The sequence below is a fragment of the Plectropomus leopardus genome, chromosome 9 (genome assembly GCF_008729295.1).
Source record: "Plectropomus leopardus isolate mb chromosome 9, YSFRI_Pleo_2.0, whole genome shotgun sequence".
Taxonomy (NCBI): Eukaryota; Metazoa; Chordata; class Actinopteri; order Perciformes; family Serranidae; genus Plectropomus; species Plectropomus leopardus.
In genome coordinates this window covers 19,590,746-19,608,621 of record NC_056471.1, presented here as the reverse complement: position 1 = coordinate 19,608,621, position 17,876 = coordinate 19,590,746, and the positions used below count along the sequence as shown (strand labels likewise).

The 17,876-nt window shown below is 40.8% G+C and overlaps 1 protein-coding gene across 4 annotated transcripts in view; it reads right to left on the bottom strand.

Annotated features, from left to right (window-relative positions):
* Nucleotides 1-3,722: 3,722 nt before the first annotated feature.
* mid2 (midline 2) overlaps nt 3,723-17,876 on the bottom strand; it is a 175,970-nt gene continuing 161,816 nt past the window's right edge. For all 4 annotated transcript variants that reach the window (XM_042493808.1, XM_042493809.1, XM_042493807.1 and 1 more), the window contains 2 exons: nt 4,999-5,206; nt 3,723-4,650 (listed from right to left, as the gene is read on the bottom strand). In XM_042493808.1, coding sequence (XP_042349742.1) covers nt 4,227-4,650; nt 4,999-5,206 — 632 coding nt within the window. In that variant the 3' untranslated portion in view covers nt 3,723-4,226. The remainder of the gene's footprint in view (nt 4,651-4,998; nt 5,207-17,876) is intronic.

The following is a 17,876-nucleotide window of genomic DNA, read 5'->3' as shown; positions in this document are numbered from 1 at the left end:
CGACTGTCACATCTACGTACGATGTACGAGGTACCCTACTGCATCAGTTTTGGACGCTCAGGGGTGGCTTTTCAAGATACTCCTTTGTTTGTTTTTATTAACCTTTGACCATCAAATTCTAATGAATTCATCCATGACTTAACTTGAGTGCCAAATTTGAATACATTTCCTTAACCTGTTCTTAAGATATCACACTCATGAGAATAAGACCTTTGACCACCAAAACCTAATCAGTTCATCATTAAGTCCAAAAGGACATTTGTGCCAAATATGAAGAAATTCCTTCCGAGTGTACTTGAGATATCACATTCACAAGAATGACACAGGTGCAAGATCACGGTGACCTTGACCTTTGACCAACAAAATCTAATTAGTTCATCTTTGAGTTTGACTGGAGGTCAATGGCTAACTTGAAAAAGAGCTTTCTTGAGATATTTTATTAATGAGAATAAGACAGATGAGGTCACAATGACATTGACCTCTGACCGCCAAAATCTAATCAGTTCATTATTATGTCCGAGGGGACATTTGTGCCAAATTTGAAAAAAAAAAAATCTCTCAAGGAGTTCTTGAGTTATCGTGTTCACGAAAATGGGATGGATGGACATATCGACAGCCCGAAAACATAAAGCCTTTCGCAAGAAGAGAGGCAAAAAAATACATCATGGTTTGGCTTAACATTCAGGTGAGAAGCGAAACAGCATTTGTTGGACTCATCTCATTCCCTTCCCAGCCACCCTATGGGGTTTTTCCGCTTTATATTACAGTAGTTGCTGGCAGCGTTACAAACTGCCACTCTTGGTGCGCATCATACGGCCACGAAAGGTCCGTCTTTGCGTCTGTGTCTGGAGCTGACGTCACTGACAAAGCATCGGTATTTGATGAGTTTGAAGTGAGAACGGGCTGAAATGGCCATGAGGTGTAAAATCTAAATAGACAGTATGTAAAACATCTGCTTCTTTTCAACACAACCTCAAATGTCACTTTGTCACAATCCCTCCTGACGGTGTCCTGCAACACAATCTCTTCAATCTGCATAAACTATGATACATATTTGATTGTCTGAATCAGAGCCGCTACCTGAATATCAACCCAAAGAGAAACTGTCGCCCACAATAGGTCTTCAAATCCAAATAAAAAGCAAAATAATTCATCAAGCTTCAGCTGTGATCTGAATAGTGACGGGTGACAAAAAGTGGTTAAGTCTGTTGGAAGCGAATGTGCAGGTAAGCCAGGATCTGATGGAAATCAAGAGTGAGTGAACTCGAAAGAGCTACTTAGTGAACCGGTGTGGGATCCTACAATGTTTCATGCATTTATCACGACAAGGCCGACCTAAACGAAACATGACGTGTTGGTTTGTGTGTGTATGTGCATGTGTGTGCGTTAACAAATCACAGAGGAAAACACAATCATGCCATGACATTGCGACAGACAGCAAGTTAAAGTGTTAACCCCCTCCTTCCCTGAATAGTCGACAACAGAGTGAAGTTTCTTTTTTTTTTTTAAACAGCTAATATTCTATCATCATCATCATCATCATCTCATCATGATAAAAATCGCATAAACATCATAATCATATCCCTTTTCTAAACAAGATAAAGTTACTATATGCTATCGAAAAGAGCCACGGGGAGGGAAAGTCACTGCTTGTGTTCAAATCACAGTGAAAAACTTTACAGCAGGGGCTTCTGTTTTATTACACCAGCTTTTAGCTGTGTTTTATTGCAACAGACTTTATTATGGTTCATATCCACTAACCTTAAATCATTTTCTAAATATGAGTAGGAAAATAAGGTGATTCAGGTTTTTCAGAGGAATGAACGCAACCAGCAGTATTGCCAGTTGTCACTTTCCCTCCCTGTTTCATCCCTGCCACTCAGCTCCATCTAATACTCATAGAGGGGAAATAGTGTTAATCAAAAAGTGCATTATGAATATGTTGAGATTAATAATAAAAGTAAACCATCTTTGTTGCCATAAATAACACCTTTTTCCTCTAATATTCAATAAACCTCTTATTGTACAAGTCGAGTAGTCACATGATGCAAATCTGCTCCCTGTGATCTTTTTAATATCTGGGAGCAACGTTACGCCTCTAACACCTGGAAGCTTAAACCCGCTGATACAAACAGGACTGCTGCGTCAAATCTAGGGGGAAGATCAAGGGGAGGACTTGGACAACCACAGCTTAAAGCTACCGAGGCTACAACACATGAACAGTGATGTGAGGAAGCACTAAATGTCCACAGCTTGCATCAATATGTGGCAGCAAAATGGCAGCGTTCACCTCACACAACAATGTGAAATCAAAGAAGACGAGTCCAAATTTACAGGAATACATGTTTTGGGAACAAACCCTAAGAGATGAACCGTATTTGCTCAGGTAAGGGCATGCACCAATTGTTAGATGGAAATCTTTAAAGGGTTCTGTATCAACTGTTACTACAGTGGCAAGTTTATACAAATAAGTCAATTTTAACAAACCACATGATCAAATGCGAGACGGATTTCACGAGAAGGTTTATCATGTTGAGAATATCATGGGACAGTCAGCCAAACAAAAGCAGTGTTTGGGCCCTGACACGCCAAGCTGATGGTCAGCCATTAGTCAATGTTGGGCCGATGGTGAGCCCAACATTGATAAACATCAAAGTGCCCTTGTCGCTGCGGTGTGTCCCGCACCATTGACCCACGTCGCTCTTTTGACTTTTTTTTCAGCCTACACAGCATGTTGAACTGGCATCAGAGACGGTGAAGCCCTTTGTGAATGAAATTGCTGTAATTGGCAGTTCAGCTCAGCACATTTGAACAGAAATGGAAGTGAGGCAAGTAATCAAATGCTAAAGTCAAAAGGGACTGATGTTCAAATAAACTTGTTATATAAGGTGCATTTTTCTTTGGCCATCGAGCTCTTTAGCAGAAACGTTTCCTGATGGTTTGTGTTATTGTTTGCTGGAATACAGCAAATACACTTTGTTCTTTTAACATTGGACTGGGTTGTTAATGTGCTGACTGCCGTCAAGACAGTCTTCCAATTTCCCTTTTTGAATGGCGATTACAGACAACCGCCATTTACTCTCACATATGCTCTCCTGATGACTGGATGCTCAATTGCTTAAAAATATATGTGAATATCAACTGGATTTTGCAAACTACAAATATTCTATTTCTTCACTTTGAGAATAAAAGTTGCAGAGCGTTGTCTCTGTGTGCTGCGGTAGCACCACATCCCTGCATATGTTTATCGGCTTTCTTGCTGAGAGTTAGATTTTGAAGAAAGGAGCCTCTCTCATGCCTGTACGCAAATGATAAAACTAGAACCAGCACGTCATTAGCTTAGCTTCGAACAAAGACTGGAAGCAAGGTGAAACATCAAGCCTGGCTCAAGATATCCAGCTTGCAGCACATTAAAAGCACACAAATACACGTTATATTGCATTTCAAATAAACCAATTAACAAAACAAAGAGATGTAAAATCAATAATGTGTTTTTTTATAGTAAGTCTTCATGCTACGCTAAGCTAACCTGGCTGCCTACTTTAGCATCATATTTAGTGCACAAACATGAGAGTGGTATCCATCTTCTGATCACACCTTACGTGTGTTTTCCACAAAGTCAAACATTTTTCTTTATCTGCAAATTCATGTAAAATTAAATAAAATTTTGTAAAATTTAGGTCAATTGAAAAAATTAAAAAATGTTAAAATGTCTAATCAGAGGATTCTTCACTTTTTTTTCCTGCATGTTGCTGTATTTTTTAATGACTGCAGGTGAGACATTTTTAACCTCACTGTTCACATGTTGTAACTTCAAACTCTGAATGGCTGATGAGAACATTCCCTCCTTGGTCGTCTGCCTAGGGTCAATTCAGGAGGAAGATAAATCAAAAAGGAAGACCTGAAATGGTCATAAAACCAGATGTCCAGCCCTGTCCTCAGTGACTCTAGGGCATCAGATGAATTTTAGGTCTACTGACATTTGCAGACCTTGTTCCCATTCGCTGATGGATTTGCAAAGCATTGGCTCGCTAACATGACAGACATTTTTCCAGACTGGTGTGCATATCTCCAACACTTTCTAAATCCATAAGAAAGTAACTGACCCACTCTTAACTCGGAGGACAGAGCAGAACTCAGTCACACTGTCAGTGTCCTTCAGCTTCCAATCAACCTTTCAGTCACCGGGCCTGAGTGGACTCCGCCAGGCCGTTGGTCGGCTTTTCTCAGTGGCAGGATTTCATCCCGGTCAAATATGGCGACTCTTGCCGGCACAAGCCCATCTGCTGCTGCTGCTGCTCTTGAAGATCTGACGCCAGACCATCGACAAAGTCGGGGACGGGAAGCCCTGAGAGTATCATGACTGACTTGTTCCAGATCATGAAAGTGGGTACAACGGGCAGGAGGAAGGAGATTTCAAAGGTGTGGATGTGCTGGGAGTTCATGGCGTCATAGAAGGACAGTGAATTGTTGTCGTAGTCCAGCAGGACACCCAGCCGCCTCAGCTGCAGGCTCGCTTCCACCAACATCTCCTTGCCGTCGTGGCGCACCATAAAGTTGTTGTTGCAGCGAGAGAACACCCATGAGGACGAGTTCTTGCCGCTCCATTCATTTTTCGGGGCTGATTTGTAAGCCACGCCGATGGCATACCTGCAGGGAAGGAACATTTTGGAATGCATTAGTGATCTCAAAGTAGTGTCCTCCTTAATGACTTTACTTGCACAGTCAAGCTACCTCATGCTGAGGACACACAAGACAGGCATGGGCCCTTTGGGTCTTTCCTGCATGAAGAGGTCTACTTCAGAGCCAATTAGTGAAAAGAATATAAATAGGATAAGAGTATACACTGTGTGGGGTGAGAGCGTGTCTGTTGTGTGTGTGTGTGTGTGTGGGTTTGCATAACAGCCTAGATTTAAACTCCCTAAAGAAAGATATTTTGGTTTATCGAGCCTCCTTGCAGGCTTATATAATGCACTCTTGTGCATGTGTGATTCTTACCATGTGGACGCTCCCAGCAGCACCTCCCAGTAGTGGCACCCGCTGTCAATGAAGACATTACCAGCCGCGCCGTAGGAGCCCGTGCCGCTGAAGCGCTCCGGGGTGTGGCTCTTCTTCAGCGAGCTCTCGTCCTTCTCCATGGTAAGACAGTCGTTGGACAGACGCAGCTTCTTGTGGGCCGTCTTTGGGTCTAACTTGAAGGGTTGACCTACGAAGAGGCAGAATGTTTTGCTTTAAAGTGGTCTATTACTATGTGTTAGCAGTTAATGTTACTAATGATAATGATAATGATCACATAATCATCATTATCTCTGACATCATTATCATCGTTTTTGGCAAAACTGCACCTCTATCTAAAAGTGTCCTCCTTACAGAACAGTAAGACTGATAAAATTCTCTGCATTCCCTTACAGAAGTATTTCACTGCTTGTAAGATGGTCATTTCACAAAACTACGCTGTCTATGCAGTAGAAAGATGCAAATACTTTTGAAATAAGTGCTTTAGGACCAGAGAAAATGGACAGAAAGGGCAGTGACATTTGCTCAAGAGGTAGAAAACCTACAACTGCAAGAATGCACTGTGCCGCTCAGGACCAATAAACACTCCTGCTTTTGGGTGATGTAATGTGAACCCATCTGTTTGACATAATGGCAGCTGGCTGCTGACAATTGCTTTAGTTTTACAGTTTAATTGTAAGCTAAGACATGTTTCTGAAAACAGTTGAGTTGAGAAAAAGGCAATGAAGTACCATTATCTTGATTTATATTTGACTAGCAGTGCTTAGTTTTACTGGCTAAGTAACTCTTTAAAGAAGTATTTTACTGCTGGAAGGATGGCCTTTTCGCAAAACGACACTATCTATGCAGTAGATCGATGTCGGTAGTTTTGAAATGACCTAAGAAAACAGAGGAAAAGGGCTTTGGCATTTACTTTTGCCCAAGAGGTCGAAAACCTTCAACTACCACAATACACTGTGCTGCATTAAACCAATAACTGCTCCTGATTATTAGTGTTAAGATGGTTGAAAATCTACAGAATATCCGTTAAATGTAATTACTGTAGATCACATGTGGTTTCAGTATTTTGATCATATTGTCACATTTGCTTTTCTCCTTATATACACCCGAGTACAACTCTTTGTCTAAGATTTAAGTTGCCCTGTATATTATCTTGAACAGAAATATTTGTCAGCTTCCTGGGCTTCTTTTCTTCATTTATCAAAAAACAATGTGAAATCTAACATTTTTTTTTACAATTCCCAATTTTCTTTCCAAACATGTTTGGCGTTCATGATCACTCATTATTGTCAAGTGGGAAAAAAAGCAGAAGATAACACAAGATCATAAAGTGAAAGAGCTGAGAGTAAGAATAAAAATTAGAGCAGGATTTTAACTCGGAGCGGCAGCAAAAGACGAAAATAAATAGAAAGTGGGGTGAGAAGCGCTCGCAGAGAACTCACAGAGAGAGACAGAAGAGGAGAATGTTTGAAATACAAGGGCGAGAGTCTAAACTTCAAAGCGTCTCGCTGCCTTTGGTGAAAACATTTCATAACAGTGGAGGAAGCCACCCGGCATTCTCCTCTATGCCTGCCATCACACAGACTTGGAAATTAGCTGAAGGAAATAGCCTTCACTTCCACTGCAGTAGGTAGCGGCCTGGGCTTTTCAGTGGAAATGCTGCTATCCAGTTGCAACAATTCAATTTGCAATGACACCAGTAATTTGGGAGTAATGGGTGGAAAATTGAGAGGGTAAAAGTAGGTGAGTGGCAGAGAGCGAGAGAGGAGTTAGGAAACGAGGAGGAGAAGTTGAGGGGATAATATGAGGCTGAAGATTGGGCAGAGGGTCCCCTCTCTACCGCTCTATGTCTGTAATGTGTGTGTGTGTGTAGGCTTCATGGAGGTCAGCCATGTCCCTTCCAGACCTGACATTTAACTCTGACACCTCTCATCTCATCTCTCTGCCTCCCTGAGCCTCCAATGGCTTAATGAGCGACACAATGAGGACCCTGACTCCTCCTCCCCTCCCTCTATCTGTCCTTCCCTTCATCTCTCTTCACCCATTCTCTCATTCTCATCCTCTCTATCCTCTCTCCTCTCTCACACACTCCCCTCCAATAATCCGCGTGGTGAGTGTGTGTTACCGCGTGTGGATATGAGACGACGCGGCCAATGTGCTGCTGGCAGCCAATTACATTAATGCGCTCTCTTCTTTGAACTGCTTATCGCTGCCAGCGCAGCCATTTCCAAACACTGGGGCTCTGTCATGCCTTTCCAGGGGATGACTCCTGAGAGCCCGGGCTGGGCCCGAGGTTGGGGAAGGGGAGACACACGTGATGGTAGAGGACAAGCAGACATACACACAGAGCAGCAAGTCCGGCCTACACACAAGCAGACATACAGTAAGTGGCTGAGTGGAAATGTTTTGAGCCAACGCCAGCAGGATTCTTGTAAATGGAGAGATCATAAGCTTGGGTTTAAATGGTAAATTCTTCGTAAGTGTGTATGTAAACATGGCTGATAGGATACCTCAAATAAAACTTAATTTGGAGGTTTGCACAAGCAAAATAGCAGGTGCAACACTAAAAACACTCTTGTGCTTTTAATTGCTGTAGTTTTGGCAGGCTGACAAAGTGAACTGCTCCCATTATCACACAACCTTTAATGCACCACGGTCTACGTTTTACATGTCCAAAATATGCAGGTCTTTGCCCTTCTTCTGAAAAACATTTTAACACTTTGATGCTAATTCTTCTGTACTTTTTTTTTTTTATTTATATGTTTATTGCTTTTTATGATGAGAAAGAACACAGAACAAACATATGAGAAAAGAGAGAAAAGAAAGAGAAAAAAAAAAAAAAAAGGCGAAAAGGCCCTCCCCCCAATTCTTCTGTACTTTTACTTAAGTTTGAATGCAGGCTTTAAGTACTCTCTGCACTGATTACTTCTCCCACCACTGAATATCATTCGTGTTGCAGTCGCCATGAATAGACCTAAAGTCACAGCGAGTATAGACGTATTTGCTAACAGCACTCAGAGAACATGCCAAATTTGATTTCTTCTGGAGTGCTGCACTGTCGGCCTAAAGGTGCACAGAACCACAGTGTGCTGCAATAAATCAGCAAGACGACCACGTCATAATGAGAAAGTAGTTGTATATGTCTAAGAGAGTTCTGAATCATTTTACATCAGCTGCACGAAGAGACAGCACACGCATTAATCAAAAAAACAGAGATGACACTGTTTGTTTCTAAACAGTATCATCTTGTCACACACACTGCGTGCTGTCAGATTGTATAGTACAGAATAGAAAGACAGGACAAGATAATGGCACAGATACTATGTCCCACAGCCTGGGTTTCTTAGCAGCGCGCTGTGATTAGTCTGCTCCCACTCTGTAATACAGTAGCAATTAGAGATGTTTTCAACTGTCTGCAGAGGTGATAAGTGCTCTCTGTTTGACTGCCTTGAAGCTGTGCATTGTTACGAACTGGGAAGTCTTTAATGGAAACTTGTAAAGCACAAAAAAAAGAAAGCCAAAAAAAAAAAAGGAGGAGAGAAATAAAAGGGGCTACTGTTGGGGGAGCATTTATAAAAAGCAATTTCATTCCGACTTCATTTCGCCGGGTCCTTGTTGGAATACTAGCAGTGGGATACCATCTGGGTAATCGACTTTATTTCAATTCAGTCAATTTCACTCACGCTTCTCTTTTTTTTCCACGGCTCACTTTTTTTTTTTTTGCTGAGGGATAGATTGAGCTGCCTTTGTAATGAGGGAGATAGAAAAAAAAGGATCCATTTTACTGCATAACTAAACAATTACTGCAGTAGAAACAGTCGCACCAGGGACTCAGAGAGCTCTCTAGAGCTCCAATACAACCTTATATCTTTCCACCGGTTTCTACATCTCTGTCAAACTTGCAAATCATTCCACGTCATTAAAATGCTTGGCTGCATGCCACTTGGCTTCTAATTGACCGATCCTCATGTAATGTGGTATGTAATCCAACCCTAAAACTAAGATTTACACCGGTGAGATTTAAATGCATCATTCATATAACATGGCTTGGGCACAGCAGACGTATGAGGTGCATCGCATGGATTCCTGGCATCACATTTTATCGTTTCACCTCTTACTGGGCAAATGTTCTCTTCGTACTCAGCTTCCACAAAAACAGAAATCGTCTTTGTGGTGTAGAGAGCAAAGACAAACAGTAGTCACTGATCTTCTCCAACTTCACCCTTTAATGAACCCAGCGAAGTCTTCAGAGACCAGTGCTAGAAAAATTCAGTGAGGCTGCTGGGTCTGCTTAGAGTTTCATTGTGATTAAGGAGACGTTTTTGGAGGAAAGTTTCTGTGATGGTTCGTTAGAGTAAGGCTTGTGAGGGAGAGTCAGCGTCAGTGCTATCTGCTGTGTGTGTAAAATGTAATCATTCATTAAAACTCAGCTAATGATACAAGGGTTCTTAGCAGCTGTATCAATGCACATGCTGTCACTGTATTAAAAAGGGGCATTAGAGCATCATTGATTAACCCTGTAAAACCCGGACTGATATATGTTTTCTTGTGCTGTGTTCACAAATATATAAGATCTGTGATTTCTGAGCAAATTGGTGTGATTTCATTTGAAAATATGGAAAAAAAAGCAATTTGCAACTTGGCAAGAAATGTCCTGCAAAATGCAAAAAAAAAAAAAAAAAAAAAAAAAAAAAGTAAAATATTAGTAAAATGTGACAAGAAAAACTAGCTGTACATGAAGGGATAGTTACTAGAGAATTACCAGAAAATATGCAAAAACAGTCCAGAAAACAATTATTACAATTATTAAAATTGTATAATTATTCAATTATTTTAATTTAGATTTTTCAGGTCATTCTCATGTTTTTGTTTTATTTTATTGTATTTTATCTTTGTATTTACTTTTTTGTGTGCTAATTTTCAGGACATTTTCTTGTTACCTTTACTTATTTAATGCTAACTTTTTGGGCCATTTGTTATTAAGTTACTTAATGCCTTTTTCTTATGTTCTTCAAAGAAATCAGGCCAGTTTGTTCAGGTCTGAAAGGGTTAAAGTAGGGTTTCTTTGATGAGGTGCTGTGCTCAGAGCTCAAATTCAGTCTGTCTCAGAGAAAAAAAATGAACAAATAAGCAAAAAAAACACCTCCCAGCCAACTGGCATTTTAACACACTCCCAATCTTCCCCCTCCACCTGCTGGCATTTTCACCTGCTCAGTGAATGAAGAACGATGCTTTGAGCTAGTGAACACATCACAATACTCTTTGTTGTCAGGCCCCAGAAGCCACGTGACAAAGCATCGCGATATATTGCTGTTTAATGTTAAATTTCAGCTCTTTTTTCTGCTGTCCACTATGAAAAGGTGAATTCACTTTTGCATCAATTGCAGCCATACCTAAAAGCTGAAATATGATATGGAAAATACAGATAGACCAGATTAAAGGATATTGTCAAAAAAGCACTTAAAAAGACCAGAGCCAGCCATGCCTTATCCAGTCAGTCTCTTAGTAATGCCACCTGTCTGATGCCTTCAGCCTCAAGCCAATTGGTTTTTGAAGAAGTAACTCTACAAAAACAAGTCATGCATATGTAGTATTATTTTTTTAAAAAACTGATCGGTAATTTTCTAAAAGGGCTGGGTTCTGTAGTTTAAGCTATGTTACTCAAACAGGAGTAAATAATGTATTTGTAGGGGACTATTTTTGGTTGCAGACAACAGCTGAGGTCTATGGTGCAGTAATTTAAGTAAAAGCAAACGCAACGGCAAACATCTCATGCACAAAAGCAATTCAAAGTGCTTTTAGTCAGGCAAGGTAAATCCATTGTTGTTCTTAGTCTTTTCATTGGATTTGTGGATAAAGAAGCTAAAAAAACATTTCATGCATGGTGATCACTATAGTTGACAGCTATTCAAGAGCCATTTTCTTGTTTATGCATGGATTTTTGATGCTATAGTTACACATTAGCCACCACAGTGGACCCAAGTGCTTCATGCCATAAATGTCCACTCACAAGCCAGCTGTTGTAAGTGCAACACAAATTTTTCACAACCAAGATGGCTGACAGAATGACAAACATGCTCAGAGGCTCTGCAGTATTGTGTCAAGAGCAAGGTTCAACATAACTACATTGCACTGAACAATATTAGAGAATATAACAATCTGTAATCATATTGAGCTGATGGTATTAACTGGGGGGAACCGGAGGATGCGCTATGCTTCCATGACAACACGTTCCTGATATCAGCGGAAACTGTTGCATGAGTGCAATGCAAAGTGGCGGTGATGAGCTAGCCAGTGGATCATACACATTCAAACCCAGCCAGGCCGGTTTACCAAAAACCACAGAGAAGCTCGGACTCTAGCAAAGACAGAGGGAGCGCGATTTTATTCTCAGCTCTGGACGTTACTCCACTATATGCTAACAAACAAAATAGAGATTTGCTGCTATATTATTATTTTGAATGTCTCATACAGGATAAAAAGATATATAACTTTATAGTTTTCACATAATACATCAGTTTATTCACTGGTTTGTTATAATACATATTTCTGCAGTTGAAAACTGAAAAACATGCTTTTTATTCAAGTGGAAACTCTTTGAAAAATATTCATGTGAGAAAATTCTGAAGTCCTTTTTTCTCATGCCTAAAGAGTAATGAAAACAAAAAAAGTCTTGACTAAGGTGGTCATAATTCATGCATGTTCAGCAGCGCGAGGGAGATGAGGTCCATTTTACTGCAGTTCTTCTTGCTGATAGAGTTGGATAGGAAGCGCTTACATTATTAAGATTCTGATACCAAAAAGGTGCTTCTCTGCCCATTTTTATGTTAATCCACTTTAAAGCAGGACCTTACTTTCCTGGACAAGAAATGATTTTAGAACCGTTTGTCTCTGCTTCTCCTCTCCTGCTTTTTTGGTAGATATTTTGTCAGCATTTTTTACTGTCATTTGACAGTTCACAGCAGAGATAGACAGGAAATACAGAAAAAGAGCAAAGGGAGTGACATGCAACCAAGGTCTCCTGCCTGAATCAAACCAGAGACAGTGTCATCACACAGTATGCATCATATACCACTGTTCCACAGGGACACCTCTCTCCTCTCGTTCACCTCTTTCTCTTCTTCTACTCCCAACATTCCTCTCATCTCCTCTTCCCTCATCTCCTCTCCACCTCCTACTGTTTACTTTAGGGGCTGTGTGGTAGCTTGAGGCCTGTCATCAGAGATGCATGCTGGGTAAATAATATTGCAGGCCCTTAAACAGGAAGTAAAGAGGTACACACACCCCTGGGGCACCTTGACATGTGATATTTTCAGCCTGGATTTTAAACGCTTACTCAACACAAGGACCAGGATCTGAGAAACACACACACACACACACACACACAAGTGAGCATGCACTCACACACTGCATGCACACACTCTGGGGTGTTTGCCGACTCCCTGCTTCGCACACACAATAAAGACGCCCAGAATAGTTTACCAACAGAATGACAAACGTTATAAAGTCAACAGTCCAGTGTTTGGCTGTCAGCACTGTGAGGCCATTCAGATTAGCTTTTGTTTAATACACTTGCTCAAAATAAAGCCTGGTCTCCACTTGCAAACAATGACGCTGCTAAATAAAGACATATTTAAGCCTGGATTTATGTTGTCGGTACTCCTACCTCACACCATCCCGCAGCTTTGTACTACTAAATGACAAAAGTGGATGTTGATGTGTGGAGCCTTTTATACGCTGCCGGACAGGTGCTACCTGGAGGCTGGGAGCTCAGTGCAGCTGGTCATTGTAGAAGCACACAATCGTACCTCAGCCAAGCAGGATTTAACCAGAGTTGGCTCCTTTTCAAATGCAGTATTTGTATTTACAAAATCAGGTAAATTAATAATGGTTTTCTATAAAGTGACATTTAAAAACCCTGGTGGAAATCCAGTGCGCACGAGAATGCAGCAGCCAAAAAAATCTTCCACATCAACAGCCTTCACAGACACATAAAAACATCTCAAAAAACAGTTGTTCTTTGCCTGGGTACATGTGCTGAATTTATAGCTGAGAAAATCACATCTTGTAGCTGACTCCCACCTGCGCACGCAATCAAATCAGACTATGAACAGTACAGCCTGCTCTCTCCGACTGGACCTGATGGTCACCAGCCTGCATTGTGGAATACTAAGCTCAGAGAGGAGACAACACAGATACCTCCTGCATGATAATACTGTAAGACCACTGTAACAGCCTATAAGCTGCTACTCAGTCTGAATATGAACCCTTTCCTCCTTCCTCAATTAAGAAACTGCTTCCCCCTCCTCCTGCAACTCTTGTTGGTATGAATTAATTACTGAGACAGGCAGCCAATTAAAAAGCATAAACAGGGCACAGTCTAATAAAAGCCATCTAGATTAACATGCGTTCTTGTTCTGTCAGCCGCCACTCTAATAAGTTGTGACCAAACTCGGATGCAACCTTAATTCAATTTCATGCTTATGAAAACCTAAAAATATGTTGCTTTAAACATAAATATAATAATTATTACGTTGTCAACAATGCAGCTTTGACTTTTTAATGTTAAAATGACTGGATGCATGTCTGGATATGAATTAATTAGATAAGCTTCATTATTTTTGTTTGTCATATAAAAACAAATCTAGGAAAGCATCTGTTTATTGTAAATAATAAAAAAGGGGTGAAAATCTGAAGTTAAAGACAGAATAATCTGTGCAAAACCAGAGACTTATTAACAGAAAACATACTTTTATTCTGTATTTTAATAATATTACTCTCTGATTGTTGACTTTAAATCGAGAAACTGTAACTGGACTAGCACAGTTTTATTTTACTATGTGCATCGCTCAGGCATGGACTGTATTAATGGGTAAAAAGCAGTGGATTGAGGGCACTCATGTCTGCAGACACTCATCCCTGCAAAAAGCTATTCGGTGTCTTCTATTCGTTCAACACTTTCCTTCTCTCACTCTCAATCTGTCACTTTTCATCCACTTTCATACTCTCCCCATCTCTTTGTAGGTTTCTCGCTTCACTTTAGAGGACAGTCGTGTAGAACCTGGTCACAGTTCGCACTGAGGTAAATGCAGAAGAGTGGTCACAGCAATAAAAGGTCACACACAGACGCACACACACACACACACACACACTCTCTTCTTAACTGCCATTTTCTTCATCATACTTAATTCATACGTCTTTCAACAAGCTGTGGGTTACTTCATGTGTTAGCTTTGAGAATCTAACAGCACAGTGATACTTCTGCAGTATACACTTCAGCATTAGTGCCGCGGTTTCGCTGTGAACCACTCAAGTTCGATGAGTGGTTTCATTGGAGTGACCCAAAAAGCCCTTGAAAGCTTTAAGACTTCACAACATGATTTTAAATGTTGTCTCTATCAAACTGACTGAATTGCACGAGACAGGACTGCAGCCGAGGTGTGAGGCCATTGAAAGAGAACTCCATTGATTTAACACTGATAACATTCTCAGACTCAAGGTGGATTAAAAAAACAAAGAGGGATCAGAATTGGTGCAGCAGAACCAGAAATGTAATGTTTTTACACATAGTTCTTCGATCCATCCATCCATTGTCTTTCGACAATGCGAAAGACTGCGTTCCCAGGCCAGACAAGATATATAATCCCTCCAGCATGTTCTGGGTCTGCCCAGGGGTCTCCTACCAGTTGGATGTGCCATGAACATCTCTTCCTTGTCAAAACCTAGGCCTATATTACCCACATTGCAACTCAACCTCTGGCCTCTGGCAGTTCAGTCAGAGATAAGGTTGTGTTATGTTAGTGGTGGCTAATGCAGCCTTGAGCTGCTCGCCTCAAGCAGAGACAAGGAGCGGACTACAGAGGTCTAGTAAGCTTGTTTCTTTCTAACTCCACATCCTTAAATTTTATAAACATTCAACCATGTAGTCCTGCAGTTTTCAGCTCCAAACTACACTGACTCAAGTCACATCACTTGAAATTTATCAGACCTTGTGCAACCCCTTCAGAAACTATAAAAGGCCCTATAAAACTTATTTTCACATATTTAATAATGATCCCCGCCTTTATTTTCTCAAGATCTCTTAAATAAGCCCTTTCACAGATGCACTGCAAACCGTAAATTATATAGACTTTACCCAGAGGAGCTATATGAGATTACAAATGTCCGTAACAGTTGGATCAGGCATTAAACAGACTTAACCTTGCCAGCTCCCTAGTACAAAGTCTGTAATGTCAGATTGAGCCAAGGTGTGAAAAGAGCACTGGATTTGGAAAATTCGCAGTGAGTGAGCAGCCATATTGATGATGTTTTTATCATGAGGCTCACGAGGAACTGGAAGAAAACCATCATCTGAGGGTAGAGAGGAGGGGTCATTTAAACAAAGAGAGACAAGATTCTGGAACTTTTGTCGGTAAAGGCTAAAAAAGAAATTCAATTCTCGTCGAAACGGCAAGAGACTCAACTGTTCATGACCAAACTACGTGGCTGTGGTGTATTCCGTTTTGCCTCCTGCATGCGCCGTCAGGTGCCACCCCTCGCTTAAACCAAACAATATTTTCAGAAGACGAAAACACTTTTGACAGACAATCTCCCATGGTATGCTACATATATAAAGGGAAACTGACTGAATGTTGTTTGGACACAATCTGATAAGCAGAACATTATTAAACTGATGATTAAGGTCTCTGGGGCTCATTCGTCTGTCTCTGCTTTTGTAACATTAAATCAGCTCCACTTAGGTTACTTAATTTGACCTTTCTCATACAATTGCACACGTAACTTCAGGCTAAAGTTATTCCAGGTGTCTTCATAATAATGCTGAGTAACGTCCTTAAGGGCAGAGGCTGTTGCAGCAAAACATTGTCTTTTTTCTCCCTTTCCTTCCTCTCTGCCTCTCTACCAGACATATACACACATTTACATCCCCACAAATCTGTATACAAAACCTGGGTTGTGCTTATGTGTTTGTGGTGTTACAGTAAACATTACTGGCCTGTCCTTGCTGTGAGACCAAAAGTTGTGGCATCTTGAGATAAAAAGCTTTACCTCTGGGTATCAAATGACAGATGGCATGAAGACTGAAGACAAGGCACCAGAAGAAGAGATCATATGCCATAGCCAGGGGGTAACGGAGGACAGCGAGCCAAGAGAGGGGTTAGAGAGGGACATAAAGAGGAACATGGAGAGTTTGAGGCCAAGACATTGCATAGGAGAGCAGACTTTGACAGTGCCTCTGGAAGTGCAAAGGACAAAAACAAGCCTGAGATAAAATCCTTGATTTCTTTCCAACCTTAAAAGAAACAAAGACGTGTGTTGTGATGCAAAACTTCAAGTGCTTGAATAAGCTTTTCTTTGGCACTGTATGCTCTCATCGTGTTCTCTGAGGTAAAGTAATCTATTCACTTGCAGCATCTGCCATTACAGAGAAAAGAGTTAAGATTCTAACAAGCCCTTTCAGCCCATACGACAACATAAATTGAAAGTTTATGCCTCTGAATATGACCAACGGGAGTGTTACTTAAATTAGCCCATTACCAAACACTTGAAACACTTGATATACATCGACATGCTAAAATAACTCCATATTGACTTTTGTGTTTTCCATGGGACACAAACACCCTTGTCCTGTGTGAAAGTCCACTGCTTGTTTGAGCCATTCACCTCCCCTCCATCTGACACTAATTAGATTCTTTTTTTTTTCCTTTATACTAAGTCATGACTTTCTCCTTTGCTCCCATCATAACAACTATGGCCTTGCTGCCTAACCAAAAAAGAAAATATAATAATAATAATAATAATTTCTGCTTGTGAAAACATCACATATGGTTGTATTTTAGAGGACAGTCTCTCAGATTTAGAGTAATGTCACACATGAGCAAAACTAACATTGACGAATATTCACCTTCCGTTCACTTCCATTCAATGTCAGCGAAGAGTCAAATAAACATTCTCGTCTGGTGGCAAAGCAAATTCACATCTTTGCAACGTGGATTCCAAGCAATAATCACTCACCTGCAATTGCTCATGTGTGACCGTAGCCTTACACTTCGATAAAATCAAGTAACAAATTAATTACATGGTTGAAAAATTGACTTGTCAGTGCATCCCTGTGCTTGCCCTTAAGGTGCCACATTGACACAGTTTGCTGCATTTAAATTTGTCTTCCAGATAGACAGTGCAGCATTTATGAGTGTATTTAGGAGTTACTCTTTTGAGCAGACAGGGCTGTGATGCACGACTCTCCAGTATCTGTGCGACTTGTCACTGCCTTCTTTGCTTTGCAAGCTTCTGCCTGAAATATATGATGAGCTTAGGCTAAAAGCCTCCAGAGCCTCTCATCTTAAAAAATGTGACAGTTAAACCCTCCAATCTAGCCACAGACAGAAAGAGAGACTTCAAGTGTGGGGAAAAGAACTTGTGGTTCTCAGCTCAAAAGACCGCTACTAGAGCTCGTACATCAGCCCGGTCTAGAAAGAAACCTAATAAGCCTGTCAAAGTGAGATATTTGTGATCAGTTTTGTTGTGACCCATTTTTAATCCAAAAACATTGCACAGCTTCAGCAGAACAGATGAGCAGGGCACTTTAATCTGAATACCAATTCCTCTGAGAAGAGGAGGGAGGAGAGAGAGTGGGAGGTAGGGGAAGAATGAGGGACAAAGACGTATGAACAGACTGACAGACGCATACATGAGCACACATGATGCAGGTGACATGATGAAAACCACAAAACCTCAAACATGGGTAAAAAAGTTTAATGTTTTTTTTTGTTATTTTGATGGCTTGTCTAAATCATTTCAGTGGAGAGAAATGCTGGTTGCCAATCACAGGCTCAGATTCTCAACCAAACTTGGCTGTGGGT